The sequence below is a fragment of the Rattus norvegicus genome, chromosome 6 (genome assembly GCF_021556685.1).
Source record: "Rattus norvegicus strain SHRSP/BbbUtx chromosome 6, alternate assembly SHRSP_T2T, whole genome shotgun sequence".
NCBI lineage: Eukaryota > Metazoa > Chordata > Mammalia > Rodentia > Muridae > Rattus > Rattus norvegicus.
The window spans coordinates 68,231,767-68,252,985 of NC_141539.1; the positions used below are offsets into that span (position 1 = coordinate 68,231,767).

At 40.1% G+C, this 21,219-nt stretch overlaps 1 protein-coding gene across 11 annotated transcripts in view; it reads right to left on the minus strand.

The window, feature by feature from the left end:
- The window catches only part of Stxbp6 (syntaxin binding protein 6), a 226,996-nt gene that overhangs the window by 3,608 nt on the left and 202,169 nt on the right, over positions 1-21,219 (minus strand). For all 11 annotated transcript variants that reach the window (XM_087553803.1, XM_087553801.1, XM_087553796.1 and 8 more), the window contains 1 exon segment: positions 5,000-5,157. In XM_087553803.1, the coding sequence (XP_087409929.1) occupies positions 5,000-5,157 (158 nt within the window).

A 21,219-nucleotide genomic window follows, 5' to 3' on the forward strand; every position in this document is an offset into this window, starting at 1 on the left:
ACTTGATATGTCAGGAAGCAACACTCCCACCCGAGATGTTAATGCTTGATGATATCCCATGAAGTGTGAAAACTCGACAGCGTGTATAGAGACAGTTTAAAATAATCTATACATTATCCATCCTGGACTTTCAATCAGATCCAAAGTTCCTGGCAATTAAATTATATTCCTGCATAGGGATAAACGGGGATAGACACTGACTTCCTACTACTAGTGCTTTGGCTCATCCTGGAACATGCTAATAATCTATCTTTCTAGCAAAGCTCCAAGTAGTCATAAATGTCATTTTATTGGTGGCTGCAAGAGAAAGGTTAGAACCCTGAGCTCCCACTAGGAAAACAGCATCAACATTGCCTCATCTGATAGAGGATGGCTAGCCATTGTCCTGGTTAGACTAAGAAAAACCTTAGCTGAAAGTCTTGATACCTTTTTGTATGGTAGAGCCAGTGAAGATCTCTTCAGATCTCCTGCTGGCTGACGCTGATGGTTAGTCAACTGTCAGATGCAGAATTTGTTTTGAGTACACTCATTTTGCTACACTGAGTGATACTGGGTGTGTGTTTGTGTGTGTGTGTGTGTGGGTGGTCAACAACTGTGCTGATGCCTAATAACTCATTACATTAAAAAGCCTTTAGTGATGGTTGCAGTGAAGTGAGAGGTAGGGCTCTGCCTCAGACTTGGCCCAGTCTTCAGCCACATTCTGGACACTTTACTGCAGGGCCTATGTTTTTGTTCTGCCTCCAGTTTTCATTTATTATTTACCAAGGAGGTCCATCAAATAAACACAGAGCTGTTAAGTGTTGTGTGTAATGAATTCCAACCATAAATATTTGATCACCCCTACTGTCTTGGTATTCATTGAGCTATTAACTTTCCACTAAATAGGCTTGTGCCAGTTCACACATAGCCACTAGTCTTCAGGAATGATTGTATTGCTGCTCAAGCTAGACCCTGGGCCATGGCCACCTGTGCTTTGCAGAAGTAAAATTGGTTAGGACAATTTGCTACTTAGGTCTTATTATAGTCCAAACATTTGTATCTTCTCTAAACCCAGGGGCAGAAACCTAACTGCCCTGAGATAGCATTAGGAGGCAGGCATGGAAGGTGACTGAATCAGGAGGTGCAGAGTCCTCAGAATGAATCAGAGACTCTTTCCCTTTTCATTATGATACTCTCAGAGGTCATCGTAAGTGAATCAGGAAACAGCCTTCATGGGGCATGGAATCTAGCATCTTGACCTTGGACTTCTGTGTGAGAAATGAATTCATTGTTTAATCAACTACCAGGTTTTAAAAATTTGTTTATTTACTTTAAGTAGCCTGAACAGACTAACAGCAGCTAGCAAAAACTGGTAATACCCTGGTTTATGAGAGTACCTAGGAACGAAGGACTTCAGATTTAAGAGCAGAAAGAGCACTAAACAAAATTAGGGAACCAGGTTATACAGTTTTGCTGCACTCCAAAGTCAATGCTTGCCCATTGTTTCCTGTTCAGGTGCTTCAAAGTCAATGCTTGCCTATTGTTTCCCGTTCCTGTAAAACTGTCACAGATTACCTCAGGCGCTAGAGCTCCTCCCTTAGAGTCCCCCTGGTTTATTTACTGGATATTTCACAGAAACCCCCTACTAATGCTTTGTAATCTATTCTACATAATGATAATAAAAATCATAAATGATACTATGGCTGTGCTTCCAGAGGAGAGTCCCTTTTCTTTTAGCCTAAAGGCCCAAACTGAGCGACTGCAACAGAACAAACCAGAGAGACAGAGAAACAGACTGAGAGAGGAGATGGGGGAGTGCTTTTCCCAGAGAGGGTAATGCCTGTTGACATCTTCTCCACCCTGGTATAGAAGAGTCCAGATCAACTCTCTTTGCTGTGAGAAATGCCATTTGAGGATGCTCGTGTGGGTAATGTTCTTGCCTGCTGACTCACCAGTCATGGTGGGCTGTCAAAACCTGGAGCACACTACAACCTTGGGCTTTTGGGGGCAGGGGAAAGTGAGTGAGGCTGCTTGTGCTGTGCTGTGCAGTGCTCGTTCCTGATGGCTGGAACTGTGCCAAACCCACAGCTCAGGAAGGAACAATAAATACTTCCTCATGACAGGATAACCAGAAATGGGGTGAGGGCCATGCTGGGCCTGGAGAGAAGCATTTTCCCTATCTTTGTTCTAGAGGGGACTGGCACCCACACAGCAAGAGGATGTGCTTGTACAAAAGAGACCTGTTTACTTTTGTACCTGGGTCATTGTAGGTAGGTGTACTGGGAAAAATAAGACAAAAGATAGTTTTTTTACTATAATCTGGAAAGACAGGGCACAATTTCCATCAGACGTGGTTGTCCTCAGAGGAACTGTCACCTGGGATGATTGTTCTCTGCCATGTGTACTGTGTCTTTCTCTTGTAAACACAGCCCACTCTATATGAGTCAACAGGCCACACATGTCTGGGGGAGTGCGGGGATGAGGAGAAGGCCTGGTTCTACCTCAGAATCTTCTTCTCACTAGCAGGCCTGCCTGGGACTTGGCCAGTGAAATGACATCTTCATGGTAAACCTATCGTCAAATCCACAGTTCTAACCCCTAGAAAAGCAGCCATACCTTATCTAAAGAGGTCGGCTTGCTCACTACAAATACCTCTGAGGTATCCCAATTTTAAAAAACTGTCTGCCTAGCTCTAAGGCTGTCTTACACTCCCTAGTAAACACTCACCCAGGGACTTCTCTCCCCTGGGAACACCTACTGAAGGGGAAACCAGTTAAAATGCCAACTTCTCTTGCCTACTCCATCTCTACTAGGACCAACCAGCCCTGCACTCACCAAAGCTGGAGACCCCTTTGCATTTATTTGATGGCCTCCTCAATTTCTGGTCCATAGGCTGTTCTAAGACAGCTCTCTGTTCACATACTGTAAGCTTCCCACTCCCTTTCCTTTCGAATTTGGATCATACAATATTCCTCTGCATTCTTTTTAAAATTGCTGTTTTGAAGATTCTCAGTCATCTGTAATAATTCCTCAGCCTCATTACTGAGCCTGTTATGTCACCAAATGGGACAGGCTCAGCAGAAGCTATGTTTATTGAAATAAACCATAAACAATTTAGATTTATGGGCATGCTTCCCTTAGCACCCAAGGAAATAGGTGTTGTTATTAATCAATTGCCTTTGTTTAACTGATAAGAAAACATGGGCTTTGAGAAATTTAGCATTTGTCCCAGGTCACCCAGATGGGAAATGACAGAGCTGGGCTCAGACATAAGAAGTTAACTACTATACCATGTTATTTCCCAACCATTCAGCAAACTTGGCCACAGCGTCAGGGAAATAGTGGCAATGGCCAAGAACTTGGATGTTTGTACAACCCTCGTGAGAGGGACGCCTATGTGGATGACATCCAGGTATTGTCTACCCCACATTAGGAAGAATAATTTCACAGCTTCCTTGGTAACATGGTTTGTGGTTTAATCATTAGCTGCAACTGTTTTAGCAGAGCTTTCTCAGTACACCACTGTGGGAAGGCAAAAGAGATAATGGCTGGGCCACCCGGCCTTTGCAGACTTTAAGACAGCTGTAGTATTACCTCTTTTGGTTTTCTCTTTCCTAACTCAACACTAAGGGGTTTTATTTAGATGTCCACTGTCTTTTTCCCATTTAAAAACTTCAAGTTGCTTTGTGTATCAGTGCATCTGGGCATGGACTCTCGAATTTCCACACCATCATTTCCTTGTACCAAAGCCGTGGGGAACATGCATCTGGGTTTACTGTCACAACTTCTAACTGTGAAGTCCTGATGACAGCTTGTCTGCTGGCTTCCTCAGACAGACTTGGTTAATTCTCCTTCAAGGAACTCTACCTAGGTTTCAGAATCAGCAGTGCACTAAGACCCTGTTGTGATAGAGTCACTGAGATACTTAAATAGTTCTGTGTAAAGGGAATCACAGAGGAAAGAAAGGTAGAGGAAGCATCTGCTGGGAGCCAGTCTCCTGGAGTGCTTTCTTATGAGCCCAGGAGAAGCATCTTCTGGCCCCGGGAATGTTTTCTTGGTTGCCCATTCTTATTTCCTCAACAGAAGTAGAGTATTCTATTGAGGCTAATTGAATTGTTCTCCCTTGAAGATCAACTAAAAACTATCTGCAGGTCCAGATCATGAGCCTGACAGGCCAATATGTCACCAGTAGAAATGGTTCCAAGAAACTTAAATTCAGCTAGAAACTAACTACTCTTTGATCTGAAGTATAAGCACAGTAATACATCTTCCTTATCAGCTGACCAGTAGACCTCCTCTTTCCTTTGGTTTATGACTGCCTTAGATAGGAGCTGCCAGTAAATAGTACTTTTCCCTTCTGAAAGGCAGTTCTCAGCAAAAGTATGAAAATGCATGCTGAGTATCCAGTCACATGAGAAGTACCGTTCTTTGAGTTCTAGGAGATAATCTCGCTGCCATTTTTGCTCAAAATTAGAGATCCAGAGTAGAGGTTTTGAATCGACACCCTGCCAGTATCAGAGGGGAAACTAGCCTTGAGACCAGGGCTTGCTTTATGTCTGGTGAAGAGATAACAACTTGTGACATACAATGACAGACACTTAGAATGAGAAAGGGATAGAGTGGAAAGGACACCTGTGAAGCCTCAAGTCCAATAGAAGTCTTCCAATTGTGGTCAATGACAGGGATGTATCGTCAGGGGTGATCTCACTTCTCCCTCTTTCTGTGACCTCAACGTGAATCCTGATATTTAGGACAGTAATTAAAGATTTTCTTTGTTATCTTAAATACCTAAAAGTCAGAAGGTCAGAGAAAGAGATGAAGCCATTAGAAAGAAGATGGTGACCACAAAAAAACGGGTACAAGGAGAGAAACCACAAGGTTCTAGTTACTAGAAAACTGCTCACCAAAAGGAACAACAGCCAAAAAGGTTCCTCGAGTTCCTCACCCACCATAGGAACAGTTTCTTGATATTATGACCTCTGATAATCCAACATGGAGACCCTGCTCTCTGCTGGCTCACCTTGTGTGCAGTTTCTGCAAACTGCTGGGCACTGTTCTTCATGTCTTCTGTCTTCTCCTCTGCTCGGCCTAACCGTTCCCCTCGCTCATTCAAGGCCTGGCTTGCCTTCTGTACCGCACTGGTCACACTATCCGCTGCTGAATGGAGGATGCTGTTTCCTGGAAGGATTGCAAATGCATCAAGAGCTAGCGCGGTCCCCACAAAGGCAGATCCCCACACTGAGGAAAGGCACAAGGCAAATTGTACTGGAAAACAAGTTTCCATTCTTTGAGGTGACTCATTCATTTATAGGAAGAAAACCCAAAGATCTGCCACAGGGCCATGGCAAATCCTGCCAGCTTCTTTCCACTTCACCACCATTCCGTATGCTTGAGGAGGCTCTGAAAGATGGAGCCCACTGGGATTTAAGACTTAAAGGCATAGGTAAATGGGAACCCTGACAAGTTCACAAAATTAGGAAGGTACATTGACATATATTTGTATTTTATGAACATTTTACTATTGTATTACATATATTTAACTTTTCTTTCCCTCATACTGTGTGTGTGTGTGTGTGAGAGAGGGGAGGGGGAGGGAGGAGGGAGTGGGGAGGGGGAGGGAGGAGTGGAGGAGAAGAGAGGAGAGGAGGAGAAGAGAGGAGAGGAGGAGAGAAGAGAGAAGAGAGGAGAAGAGAGGAGAGAGGAGAGGAGAGGAGAAGAGAGGAGAGAGGAGAGGAGAGAAGAGAGGAGAGGAGTGGAGAAGAGAGGAGAGGAGAGAAGTTTAAGTCAGTGGACAGTGTCTGGAAGTTGGTCCTATCCTCCCACCACATAAGCACCAGCAACTGAACTTGGTAACTTGGCACATGCCTTACCTGCTGAGCCACCTCACTAATTTATTTATTTATTTATTTATTTATTTATTTATTTATTTATTTATTTATTTTTTAAGACAAGTGTCTCACTCTAGTCTAGGTGAGCCTGGGAATCCATTTTTCAGCCTCTGTCCCTAGAGTGGGAATTCCAGGCATGAATTCCATGCTCTATATAACCTGTGTTCCCTGCAGCCCATCAGTCTGGGGAACTGAACCCAGGGCTAGGCAAACCCTCTACCACTGGCTGTATGCTCAGATCTTCAGTTTGTTTTCATCTTTAGAATGATTCAATAATCCCCAGAAAATTGGGGACATAGGGGTTTTCTAGATATAATACTCTACTTCCCTACCCTTTAGCTGACCCCTTTATCTAGCAATTATGCCATACTCCCCACTGCATGGCTAAGAGTTATGATTGAATAATGAGCTTTTAAATTCAAAAGTGATGCAATGGCCCCCATCCTCTGATCCTTGTTATGGCTTGGATACTCATGTTTCCATGTGTGAGTTCCAGAATATTAAAAGCAAGGTCACAGCACTGCTAGCAGATAGCAGGTAGGAAACCATCACAGAAACTTGCCTCTGAGGAAATTAAGCATTTTCCAACTCTAGAGTGATACCAAAGAAAGTAGAAGTCAGCCAGATCTCCAAAGGTCATGCATCCTTGCTACTCTACTCACCAAGACAGGCAGCATGACTTGGTAAATAGCTTGTGGCACATTAGCCACTGAGGACAAGCACACTGCCCAATGACAACCTCGGGAAAATTTATAGCTGTATTTTGTTTACATTGAATAGCATTTTACATAATTTTTTATGTCTTTCAATAAGTTGCTGACATCATTTTACTTTGTACGTGGGATGGATACTTCAAACCACAGATAGCTTTTTATAGCAATGTAATTTCCACTAGTATCAGCTACAAAAGCTTGCTAATTTATCCTTTGTGGGAACATTCTGGAGTTTGTGGAAAAGAATTTCAGGTGAGAAGTGCCTGGTCCAGAGGCAGCACTGAAGAAATCACCTTCTATTTTTCAAGGGCCAAATAAACTCTAGAAAAAAAGTGATTAGGGCTAAGTAATGACACCACTCGTAGCTAGCACCACATAGCTATGTGCCCATATACAGAGGCACAATGACATCCAGGTACATAGACACAGTGAGCACAGACTTGACGTGATTGCACCCTAGAAAAATCTGCTTGGGCACAAAGGAAATTCTGGGACGTCAGAACAATTTCTACAGAAGAAATCTTGGTCTTACATTGCTTTCATACTGTATTAGTAACTCTGATAACATTCCATTATCATAGCTAACAACACAGGACTTTGCAAGCAGAAAAGCATTAAAAAACATTGCTTCATTTCCTGTCCAAAATTCCGAGGAAGCAGATTGGAAGCAGAAAAGCTTGTATGCTGTCATCACACTGGGAAATGACAGGGTTACCATTGAACCTTGGTCTGCGGATGATTCCATCCTTTCTCCCAGACACGATGCAGCACTCGCTATGACAGGATTGTGGGCAGACTAGCATATGCGTGTAGGTTTGGGCTGGATATTTTCCAGGGTAATTCCAGACTGCTTCTGCCTTCGAAGCATTCTTCTTGTTAAAATAAGATTTACTGTCCATGCTACATGTCAATCCAGGTGACACAAAGAAAGAAGAGAGCGGCAGGATAGACCAGGAAGATGTGTGAGAGGCTGATGTCTCTCTGACCAGTGCTTCCTTATACACACTACAGTTGAGCATCAAGAGGTCTGAGAAAAGATGAGGCAGGAATCTGCAAGTGTATGATGACTGTCAACTTGACAAGTTTACAGTCACCTAGGGGACATAGCTCTGGGAATGCCAGTGAGAGCATCTCCAAAGAAGTTTAACTAGGAAAGACGACTTAGCCTGAAAGTGGATGGTACCATCCCCCAGGGTAAGGCCTGGACTCAATGAAGAGGGAGTAACAAGACAAACCACGTGTGTCACAGCAGCAGAATTAGACAGATGTTGTGTTGGAGCCCATGTGATGTTATGAGCGCCAGAAGCCAGCCAAGCAGCAACAAAATTTGGTGTTTTCCCTGCCAGGTTTTGAGCTTGCTTTTGTCTGATATTTCCTTGTTATATCCTCATTCCTCCTTTAAAAACCATGAATGTTTACTCTGTCCAATTGCATGTTGGAAGTATATGAAAAAGGGGTTCAGGTAAATGATCACTTTGAGATATAGATTCACTATGGATTTTTAAAACTATTAACATTATAAGACTTTGGAGGCTTTTCAAGATGGGATGCGTGTATTTTGCATTGTTAGATATCCTTAAGTCTATGGGGATAAGAGCTTTAAGGGTGGACACAGGGTGGACCTGAGATGGTTAATCTTAGTTATCAATTTGTGGACAGAATTAGTGATTCTAAAAGACACACAGGGTCCAGGAGGGTGTTTTCATACAGATCTGATCACAGGTGACACTAGGTCTGGGCTGAGGTCCTGGGCTGAGTAAGAAGGCAAAAGTGAAGAGAGCATCAATACCCATGTCTCCTTGACTGTGGATGCGGTGTGATCATCTGTCTCGTACTGGATTACATAGCTGGAGTTGCCTTCCTGGCCCTTTCTTTCCTGTTAGCATAGACTGCACTTCAAAGTTGGAGCCAGAAAACTGTTTTCATAGTTTGCTTTGACCACGTGTTTTATCATGGCAATGAGAAAAGTAACTAACACACCTTGGTTAAGATTGGTTGTATTATTAAAAAGACTTTAGAAATAATTTCAATAAAATTAAGAGTATAGAGGCACCAACTTCTTTTTATGTCAATTATAATTAACCTATCTGGCTTGCTAAATTATGTACGCCTATGAATTTGGACTGAATCTCCTAGGCGTAAGTCATGTTGCTTCTATGCCATGGTTTCCTTGGAATGATACTTGGACACGATGTTAGGTAATGTCCCTCCCAGTTTCTTACAGTCGTTACAGAAAGAGAGACACATGGTATGTGATAAAACAGAACTATCTGCTGTGCTCACTTTAAAGATGACATTGTTGACCACTGCTAATACGAAATCCACCTTCAGTTATTTGCAGGCATTATAATGAATCTGACAAAAATTTCATTTTTTCAGCTAAAGTGGCCTCTCCAAGTTGGAATTTGACCTGTATTTTAAGGCAGGGAAACTCCTCTCACTTTTATCAGGTTCCAGCTCAATTCTACTCCTTCACACAATGATAAGCACTATATATGTCTTCAAGTAAATTGTAGTACTTAAACCAAGTACCCCTGTTCTCTCCACCCTGTCAACATCCTGTGCCACAACTTTCAGCAGAATCACAAACTTCCTGAGTGTCCCCTTTTACTCTTCTTACCATTCCCTAATTCTACAGTCATTTTCGTCTTTTGACTTACACCTGTTCAGTTGACTTTCTTCTTTTGAGAACCCTTACTTATACTGTAATTATAAGACTGTGGCCTTTCCCTGTGACAATATTATCCAGCACATAGTCTCTAGGACATAAGTCTTCATCTCTCAGAAGGTTTTTTGTATGTTCTTACTGGACTCCAACTGAATGCCCCTAAGGCACCTCAAAATTCAGTCTGTCTAAATCTAACCCTGTGGTTTTTCCAAATGCAGGGTTCCTGTTTCAATGAATGAGCCCAAGCTCTCCCCATCTGACTCCAGACAGAAATCTAGGGGTTAAGTCCTGACTGTTCTGTTACTGTTACTGTAACACCAGTAAAGGCTGTGTTCTCTTCAGTTTGCTAAACTGCACTCTTCACCCCCCTCATGCTCCACACATAGAGGCACACTTACATATTCCTTTTCTTTTCTGTTATCAATACTCATAATTCTTATAATTGTTAAAAAGGACAGTGCTAGCTCAAAGGGCATGAACTGAGGCTCTTAGTGGATGCTGCAGACTGTTGTGTGAAACTGTTAGTAGACACTCAGAACTACTTGCAGTGCGCATAGCATTCGCCAGGCACTGTAGTGACACACTTGGTAATCACGCTGACGTTACTTATCGGGTGTTCAGTTTCTTTACACTTCAATGTGGGGCCTGCCATCCATCCCATCTGTCTAATACAGAGACAGTAAGATGAAAATAAAGTAACGGGGTGCTTGGTGAAGGTGTGTGAAGGTCACTCCACACTTCCCTTAGGAAGGCCACACAGGTTTTCTAGAGAAGTTCTGGGAAATAGCACAATCATTTGGCACAATCCATCTTTTTCCTCTTATTGTTGGATAGGGTCTTGTAACTAATAGATGTTTCTTGGTTATCTATGTGTAGCCCAGTGTCTTGCTTTGGGGGAGATGGACACATATTCGTTAAGTGAAATCATATTGTGTAAACATGGGACCTTACTCAGAAGTTGGGGTCCATTAATATTGTGCTGTTAAGTCAGGAAATAACGCCATCTCCTGCGACAGATAAAATCATAATTCTTTCTAAATAGACAGGAAGGATATTAATACCCAGATTTATTCAAACAGTCTGAGAAGACGCTGTCAACCGCAGCACATGAAGTCAACTGCCTTTTGAGTCACAGACTCTGGAGAGCAGAGACCAGTCCAGCTCCACTGATGTTGCCTTCCCATTAGTTCCACTTGATAGAGCCTTAATACAAGCACGTGTTAGCTCATTTTATGCTATACGGTTTAGAAAATGGTTGAGAGGGAAACTTGATAGAAAGCCTCACCAGTGCAGACAGTCGCTGTTAGAACACAATCAGGAGAAAACAAGGAAGGGACCGAGGGAGAAAGAGGAAAGCAAATAAAAAGTGATAACGCAAGAAAATTAAGAACAGTTTTTTATACATACATAAAGTATAACAATAGCTTAGATGTCAACGGGAATTAATTTGATAATTGTAGACTTCAGCCCATGTGTTGGCAGTTAAAAATGTTAATACTCTCTCCACTAAAAAGGCCCTTTAAAAGACTTCAGCAGCTACTTCTTATATATAATACATATATAACTTATAAAGAAGGAAATATCTAGAAATAAATGACAGATAAATATATGCACATACAGCTGAGTAAACAAACATGTTCTTTTAAGATCTTTTTAAAAATTTAATTTAAAGTTTTAAATTTTATTTGTGTGTGTGGTAACTGCAGGCCAGAAGAGAGAATCAAATCCCTCTGGAGCTGTAGTTATAAGAAGTTGTGAGCTACCCAACCCAATATGGGTTCTGAGACCTGCACTAGGGTTCTCTGAAAGAGCCGGAAGCAGTCTTCACCACCAAGCCATCTCTCTAGTCCCAGACAGACTTGTAAAAATAGTTTACCTTTGCTTGGGCTATGTTTATTCTAAAATCTATCTAACAACTTAGGAATAGCTAAGCAATAAAGCCCCATTTATTAAACTAACTTATAGGGAAATTAATTTGAATTGTAGACACAGACACAGCAGACAGACAGTCAAAGACACAACACACACTGTACACACACACACACAGGGGGTGGAGGGAGGCATGATTTCAGTTCTTTTAAACTCACAAAAATCTTCCTTGGCAGAAAGATTTATTATAATAAATCTGTTAATATACCACAACCATCAATATTCTCATATGCTAAAAATGTTCAATAATAATTTTTTCCTCAAGTAGATTAAATGGCTTCTATTCAATTTTTAACTATGGTTTTTAACTCTCTTAGCAAGACCACTTCCTTGGGTAAGATATAAGGTAAATTGAGTTTGGCTTAGCTTAGTAACATATACATTGCTTTTACCGAACATTAGTATGTGGGATTAATCTCAAATGTTCTTTCCTTCTTTTGTACTTCCAGTCTACCTCTCGTAAAATAAAGTTTCATGAAGACCTAGTTTCTTGCCGCCTCCTGGAAGTGTTCACTACTACTCACACACTGTGTCTCCTGTGATGGAAGGTCCCAGTTCTGCCAGTCACTGCTACTTCAGTCTCACGGTACTCTCAGTGCTTCACAGCAGACACCACTTAGTCCTGTGACCCTCATTGAACATCTCAACCTGAATACAATTTAAATGCCAATGACACTAATTGTTTTTTATATGAAATAAGTAATAATATGCAGAGACTTCCCAAGCAAAATAATTTGGTCCCTAATTTTCACAGACTCCATTTATTCTATAAGATTAATAGTAGATTAAAAATAATAAAAAGCTCATATATATATATGTATATATATATACATATATATATATATATATATATATATATATATATATATATATATATGCCAATGTTGGAAGTCCTTATTGCCCTTTTAAAGGTAAAAGTTCTGTTAAAGGGCAAATTTTACTTGCATTTTTGTGTTGATGGGCAAATGGATCAAGTCTTTTATAAAACAATGACTTCATCAAGCCTTTCTAAAAGAAATATATTAACCTACAGATGTAATATGAATGTCTGCCAACCATAGAACAGCTCTCATTCCTTGACATAAGGCAAGAGGTATTAGGGGAGGTGCTACTGTCCCAGAGAAGACATTCTCATCTGAATTTACAGTTACAGAAATACACAGTAAGGCTGGTGGAGCAGTTACTTCAAATGTCTTAGCACTGACCCCAGACCTCTTAGGTTCTTCTGTCAACCTTTCCCAGAATTGTTCTTTGGTTAAAAAACATGGTACAAAGAACATATAATGGTATGTCAAAATAACTTTATAAAATACGATCTAATCAGGATCTTTCGTGCAGAGTTTTGGATAACCTTTCTAAACTAATATAAACCCAGCTTTTAAATGAGGTGAGGATGGAGGGAACTCATGATTATACAATTTCCCAAACAGAATTATCTGTGGGGTCCTCTTGGACAGGGTATTAAAGTAGAATTTGTGTTGGAAAGTGCTGCAAGGAACTCTACTTTGCTCCTAAATTAAAGGGGAAAAAGTAAATCTAGGCTGTCTCCATCAATTTAGTAGTAGGTAGGCAAGTCGTGTAATTATATTCAAAGGGCTTGGTTTATGGAGACTGTAAAACAGATATAGCATGCTGAATGGCAGTTCTAGAATTATCTTTTGTTTCAATTTGGTGGTTAATTTCAGGGACCATGAAGCTTGCTTGTTGCCTGGAGCTGAATGACTAAGACAAATGGACCCAGCGTCCAGGAATATTTTGTAAGCTCATAAATTCCAAAGCCTACTTGAAAGAGAACTTGGGAGGTTTTTTTTTTTTTTCAGTTGAAATTAATAAGGAAGAAAACTGGTCCATTTTACCAAATTCATGCCTTCTGTTGGCTATGTCAAGGTAGCTTAGTGGAACCTTAAATACTGGAGGAAAAAGCCCTGTTTTCTCGCCTTATCATAAGTACGTATGAGTTCATAATTTTCCTCTTAATTCCCGATATGCTCAGTGCTGAAGATCACAAACATTCAGGATGTTATCCATGGCCATTTTAACACGTAAAGTTAGGTTATCAAGAAAAATTCATCAATACCTTTTAAAATATTAATTTAGCTTTGATTCCTAGGGGTTTGCTCATATGAGAAAAACAAATACAAGAATAAATCTGTTGGTACTATTCAGAGAGTATCAGGCTCAAAGAAGGATGGCACTTTAAAAAAAAGTTCCCCTTACAATCCAATCTTGAGAAGCAGATTTTGTCCTTTGTCTCTTGTTATGGATGGTAACATTACTAGTAATGATTCGCAAGTCTATGATCTTTAGAAGTAAGAAGTTAGTAGGTTTTACATTAAGCATTACAATTTCAAGTATATATACTAGAAAATCCCTTTATGTAATGCTATGGGCTATAAAGCAAACTCTGTTCAGGATGTGGAGTCTGCTACTTCCTAGCTGCACAACACTGAATAAATTACCTTCACCTCTGTGCTCCAGTTTCATTTCTTCTCATGGGGTCCAGTCTGGTACCTACTCCCCAAGATGGGATTGTAGAAACTATCTCAGGCAATGTACAAGTGCAAGGGGTAAAGGGTACACACAGAAGACAATGGACATTAAACATTAACAAACAAACAAAACAACAACGACAAAACTGGCGCTAAAATCTTTCTGTTAGGTTTTCTACTTCGACCTACCCTTCCTTCCACATCCCCATCACTGTGAACAGTCTTCTGTGGTTTTCTCCCACATCTTATCATTTTGAACACCCAGTATGATGTTTCTGACCCACTGCGTTATGATTCTTCTCTTAAGCTTGTGAAGATTGTCAGTGGGTAAGAACACTTGGTATTCAAACAGGAGCTGGCTTGGACCACAGCACACACATACAAGCCCAAGAGTGGCTGCGAGTGGCTGCATACACCTTTAACACCAGAACTGGGGACTGAGGGAAACAGATCACTGGGGCTTGCAGTCCCAACAATGTAACCAAAAATTGGATGACTCTAGTTTTGGTGAGAGCCTGTCTGAAAGGAATAAGGCAGTGAGGTCTAGAGCAAGACACCAACATCATCTCTTGGTAGCTACATGTGAACATAAGTGTTGCATGGGCTCACATATGCATAGAACCTCTGTCCCCAACACGCAGACGTTCTTCTCTCAGACTTACCGGTTACCTGGCCACTAGAGCACAAGCTCATTGACCAGTTCTATTGAAGGTCATTCTTTTACTTAGCTTCTAGAACATAACTTTCTTGTTTTCTACCATTCACTTTGACTACTTCCTTTGTTACTTTTCTGATGAGACAAATAAAGCCAGAAAAGTCTGGGCTCGTTTCTGGCTCTCAGGTAAGTTACTCTGAAGCTATAATTTCTACTCAATATAAAAGAGATAAAAGTACCTGTTTTGCAGGGTCTATTTTTAGAAGTAAAAGCAATATACACTTAGCACCAGGCTCTCTACATAGTGTGCTATTTACTTGCCACAGAATACGTGTTCCACACATAACCTGCCCTGTGTGCCTTGAAGTTTATACCTGGACATTAATTTGGTCTTTCTTTCTTCCTCTAAACGTACTATTGAACCTGAATTCACAATGGTGTGCACCTTATCTGCCATGCCAACATCTTTGACTGTTATCTCTATCATCCCAGCTAAGTATGGGGCATCCTACCTCAGAAGGACACTTAGCTCTCCACTCATTTCTAGTGACTGTGAAACTTTACATTCTGTTGCCCTTATCAAACCACTGCCACCTCCTGCATGACTTTTCTCCCACTGCTGTTTAGGTCTCCAATACTTTGTTTTCTTTATAAACAATTATGTGGGCCATGAAACTTTCATGTTTCAATATAGTGCTGGCTTACTCACGACATGGCAGAATCAACTGATCAGATCCCTCTCTTGATCTCATCCTGGGCTACTTGGAGCCTTTCACAGCTCTCTGGCCTTTATCTACTATCTTGCTGTTTCTTCCAAAGTTATGATTTTACAGCATGTTGCTGTAGAGAAACACATATAAAAAATGAATGTTAAACAAAAAGCAATGTGAATAAAAAGCTCAACCAGAAATACCATGTCCATCTCTGTTCCTAACCTTAGTAGTAGCCCACACTTGTGAGTTCAGCAGCATCAGTCTAGCCTTAGTGCAGTTGGTACTGAGATTTTGGTGTCTATCAGTTTTATGATAGAAGAAAAAGAAGTTCTTTGAGAAAAGTAGATTCCATGAATTGGGGCCAGAAACCCAGATAACACCTGAAACATCTTGCTGCCAGACAGTAAGAATGCCTTCAAAAGGCAGGGGTAATACTGTAATCAAAAACTGGTTTAATGTGAAATCAACAAGGCAAATTGTGATATTTAGAACTCCAACAGTAATAAAGGTTACATAGCAATGAGATAATTATAGTAGTTTTTATATAAAAATTTCCATAACTTTTAAATGCTAGTGAGAAAAAAGTTCATGTCAAATATATACCAATGACATTTAAATGAAAAATAAAATTGGATATCTCATTTATTTGGTTGAGTTTAATTAGTAAGGAATAATTTAATATTTGGCTATTTCATTCTTTTAAGTATTTGTCTGTATACAAGAGTGTGTATCCTGGTTGGTTGTTAACTTTGATACAAGCTAGACTTATATGGGAAGAGGAACCTCAATTCAGAAAATGCCTCAGAAAATGCAAATCTGTGGGATGTTTGAGGGTTAATATTTGATATTAGAGGAGCCAGGCTATGGTGAGTGGTACCATCCCAGGCAGGCAGAGTTGGGTTGTACAAGAAACCAGGGTGAGGAAGTCTGTAAGCAGTATTTCTCCATGGCTTTCTGCCTTAGTTCCTGCCTCCAGGTTCCTGCCCTGGCTTCCCTTAAGGAAGGACTACAGTCTATATGGTAAAATAAATCCTTTCCTCCCTAACTTGCTTTTGGCCACGGTGTTTGTCATAGCAGTAGAGACCAAAGTAAGACAATGTACATTTATCTGAATGTACGTGGATAGCAATGGAAAACACAAGAGAAAGCCAAAGTGTTTCAGTAAGAGGAGAAACTGTTACAGCAAAGGGCTAACAACCAATTTAATGGTAAAGTATAACAGAAAGAGTTACAGTGGCATAGTCCAAAGTCATGACTACTTCTTCCTGTTTTTTTTAAGATTAGAATTATATCATTTCATTATTTTCTTTCATCTTCTCAAATCCTCTAACATACCCCTCTATTCTCTCTTTCAAATTCATGGCCTTTTTTTTTCATATACTGTCGTTCCATGTTACCATGCATATATGTATATGTAATATATTTACATCTCCAAATATAGCCTGCTCAGTCTCTACAGGGCTACTTGTGTCTGTGTTTTTAGGGTTGATCATTTGATGTTGGATAACATATTTGTACGCTCTTCCTTAGGGAATACTACTCCCTCCCTCTCTCTGAGCATTCCTTAGATACCTGAAGTTTTGATGCCTCTTGGTCATCCCTCCACTTTAGCATGTCTATTTTTGATACATGCTTAGCTCATGTTAGGACGGTTATGTTGGTCAGACTTTATGGGTTTCTCACCCATATGAGATTCCTAAAAGAATCTTGTCTTATAGCAAACTCCCTAATTCTCTAGCTCTTACCCTCCCCCTCTTCAGTAAGTTATCTGAATATTAGGTGTAGGTGTTGTTCTGTCGATGTAGCCATTGAGACTGGGCCCCATAACTCTGCACTTTAATTGGTTGTGGCTTTCTGTAAGGCACTCCATCTGTTGCAAAGAGATATTTTATTGATGGGGGGTGATGACACTTATTCAGATGTGGTTAGGGATTACTGTGGTTTAGTAAAGTGGTAGTTGTTGGTTCTTCTCCAAAACCCATGATTTCAGTAGTCCTATCTAGTTGGCTAGGTTTCCAGTATCAGACATGATGTAATTCTTGCTGAGTGGGAGAGCTTTTGGTTACTGACAAGGTCACTATTGCATCCTGAGAGTTACTGTAGCATGCTGGCCATTGTTGTGGGTCATAGACATGGTTGTTTCTTCTTTATAAATTTGGTTGTTCAGAATAGATCTCATTTCATGGGAGAAGAAATATCTTGATAATTTACAAATTACAGTTCGGTATTTAGAAGGCACTTGCTTTTGTGTGTTAGTTAACACACCAGATTGTTGATCTGGTGGAGGATTATGCAATGCTGGCCATGCAAAGAAAACCATTCACTGTTCTGGGAGAAAATCTACCAGATTGAAAATACTGGGTGTGCCTGTGAGTATCCTGAGCTCGATTCTGCTACCACAGAATGGAACCACATTTATACAGAATTCTCAGGAAAATATAACAAGGATTCAGGTTTTATCACATTAAGAGAGAGAAGCAGAACTAGTAAGTACCCTTTCCAAAACAAGTGTCTGACAACTCAATTCCTCTAGGCTCACAAAAATATGAAAAAACAAAGCATTTGACAATATTTGGAAGATCTGTGAAGTTAATAAATAAGATAGAAACTTTTGATGTTAATTTAAATGACAGGACTAAATATAATATGCTAAGTACTATAGTTGTCAATATCGCTTATTTTATCTATTTAAGTTACCTTAAGTATTCTAAACATTTAAATTATGACTGCAGTCTAAATTATTTGGTTAAGTAAGTTTCATAAACAATTCTTCAAACTTAGGAAAATTTTATTTTCCAAGTTATATTGAGTGGAAATATTTAATGACTTGAGAATAAAACTAAGTGGAAGTAAATGCTTCTTCCCCTTCAATACAGAACGTTCTATCTTGAAGTCTTGAAGGAATGTCATCAACATTCTTACACATATCATCTCTTGCTTTGAGACTTTGTGTACTCTGGCTATTCAACCCCATGGCACCCGGACCTTTCCATCTGCCTGCTGGTTCAAACTTAGAAGACTTCAGATTTATAAATTTCCCTCCTGGCTTGTTGCTTATTCACTGAAATAATTTTGGGGTCACCTATTATTTACAACAGGTATAGCATTGGTTGAAAACGGGCATAGACAGAACAGTTGCGTTCTCATACACAGCATCCCTTATCCACACCAGAAATGAAAGTTCCACTCTAAAATCACAAAGTAGAATGTACATAGGTCAAAAATATGTGTAGAGGGTGATGCATGTGTTTAAAAATACATTTATGATTAAAACTAAATTATTGAAACACAATTTCAAATTTCCAGGCAAATCAACAGTTGAAAAGTTGAAAAACTGCCAGACAGTTAACAAATAATTTAAAAGTTCACCAGTAATTCGCTGTGGAAGTGAACACAGGGGAAGGATGCTGATTGATGACCGGGTGCAAATACCTTTCTGCAGAGGTAATGTGCTAAGCTGTGCTGTGGAAGAGACAAACTGGGCAAAATCTACACGCAAAGATCTGAAAGAGGATGAACTTGGATATTCCAGGAACTGAAGAAGGCTGATGTAGCTGCAGATGAGACTGTGACTTACGAAGAAGAGGAGCCAGACTACAGAGAACTTACGAATGGATTGTATGTATAACTAGAAGATATTGTCATATTTAAAACAGGGGTAACGCGGACTATGGTGTTGGAAGCCATTATGCTGCCTACAGTTTGAAAAAGGAGCAAGGGAGGAAACAGAAAAAACTGTCCTGAAGCTATCGGAATGATTTCAAGTAAGAGATAATGGTAGCCTGATACTGGGATGATGTCAGTGGGAAGAAGATGAATGGAAAGATTTAAGATGTGCACTAATGGACAGCGTGTGAAGTGTGGGTAAAAAAGGGAAACAGAATCTGGCTTGAGAAACAGGAATTGGATGGTGAATGACAAGAATCTAGTATTTCACTTCTTGGGATATATCTCCACGTGAAGCCTATAGAGCAAGAAACGACATTAAGAAGCTTTGCAGAGAAATCGAGGATGCAGACCACATTTGTCACTTCTCAGAAGGGAATGGAAAAGCTGACTCAGGGTTCAACACTAGACAATAGTGAAGGAGTCACAAATAGTCCCTTCAAGAATGGTAAACTTTAGAGTAAAGGGTAAAGCTAAAAATGTCTGATAAGGAGATGAGTAAAATAGATTGAAAAGCAGGGGAAACCCCAGGCCAATGGGAAGTCAGTCAGGAAAATGTATCAAAGAGGCAGCTGTGAGAATGTCAAGACAATTCAATGAAGAAAAACATTCCTCCCGTAAAATGGTATTGAGAAAATTGAATATCCACACATAAAAGACTGAGTTTGGACCTTAAGTTGCTCACATGCAGAACTTAAGATAAATTAAAGCTAAAAGTAATATCTAAACTGTACAATACTTAGAAGGAAACACAGGTGTAAGCCTTTATGACCACAATTTAGTGTTGGTTTCTTAGACATGATACCTAAAGCCCGAGTGGAAGAGAAAAAGTAGGTAACATCGACCTCATCAATTTTGCGAATACATGTCTGTATGTTCATGTGTATGGAAGCCAGAGGTCAAATTGGCTGTCTTCTCTAACTTCTCTCACAGATTTGGCTGGCCTGCTTTGTAGCAAGTCTTGGGATCTGCCTCTTTCTGATTCCCCAGTGCTGGGATGTTAGGTATGCACTCAGTCTTTCTATATGGGTTCTATAGGGATTGAATTCATTTCCTCATGCTTGTGTGGCAAGAACTTACAGACTGAGCCATCTTCTGAGGCCCAGTGTCACCAAAATTTGAATAGAGAATTATGTTTCCACTTCTTTACATCCTTGACACTGTATCCATGCCTTTATTACTGTACTCGATCAATCACATTATACTGTAATTATCAGGTGAAGTGTCTGCTTAGTTTATTAGGCAATGAATTTTAAATTCTTTTATCCTCACTTGTATACTTGCTGCCAAACATTCCTAACTAATTTAGGCCTATTCGTCACAAAAAAACTTATGATTTAGGTAAAAATAAATCTTTAAAAAGAGTATTCACTGGGTAGAAGGAACACAACAAAGCTTGTTTGTTATCATGGCATAGAAATGGTGTTGTCTGGTGTAGAGGACACGAGGTCCTAGTGCTTACGAGAGAAACCAGGAATGTTAAGCATTCAGGGTTGTCTCCTGTGTATACCTGTTTTTCCACCCAGATGGCTGGGAGTGGATGTTGTGAATAGCTGTATAATGCTACTGTAGGGCTTAGCCATTCTGGAATCCCTCAGGCTACTATCTCAAATTCTTATCCCCTCTAGACCTTTACCTTGAGCACTGCTTCTCAGTCAGTAGAATTCCTAGGAGATATGTCACTTGTAGTTTGTAGCTGGTGACCTCTATGATGACCTAGATCACACCCGATTTCTTCCCTAATCCCTTAAGCTATGGAACCTATTTTTGTGGAAGAGGTCCTATGAGCTTTGCGAAAGAGTTTTAATGCAGCCATGCTTTAACCTTTTTTGTGATAATTGTCACCAGAAAATATTTTTCAAAGCTGTACTGTATGTAAGTGTCTAAACCAAACTGCCCACTGTTAGACTCTAGAAGTCTGACCCAGCTTCAGTTAAATATATTGTGCTGAACCAGATTTTTTTCTTGCCTCTCCTGGACTGTTTCTCTCCTTGCCATAGCAGTTGCAGGAACCCCCAGAGTCTGGGACTAAAGACAATAAAAAAGAAAATTCTTGAGATTCTGAGAGTAAGGAATCTACAGTGAAGAAAACCCACAAATTTTAAGAAAACATGTAGAATATATACATCCACTTATCAGTGAGTGCAAACCATGAGTGTTCTTTTGTGACTGGGTTATCTCTCACAGAATATTTTCTAGTTCCATCCATTTGCCTATGAATTTCATAAAGTCATTGTTTTTAATAGCTGAGTAGTACTCCATTGTGTAGATGTACCACATTTTCTCTAGCCATTAGTTGCTTTTCTTGTTGCTGGGACAAAGTACTTGATAGAGGCAACTTAGGGAAGGGTTAGTTTGGGTCATAGTTTTAGTCTTTCAGACTATGTTGACCCTCACATGAACTTGAGGATCAGTTTTCATATTCTAATTTTATGAATATGAAGTTGAAGCTGCAAGTTAAAAACAAAGGATATAATGTGGCCACGCTAAGAGCATTAATCCAATTCTGTCTGGCTGAC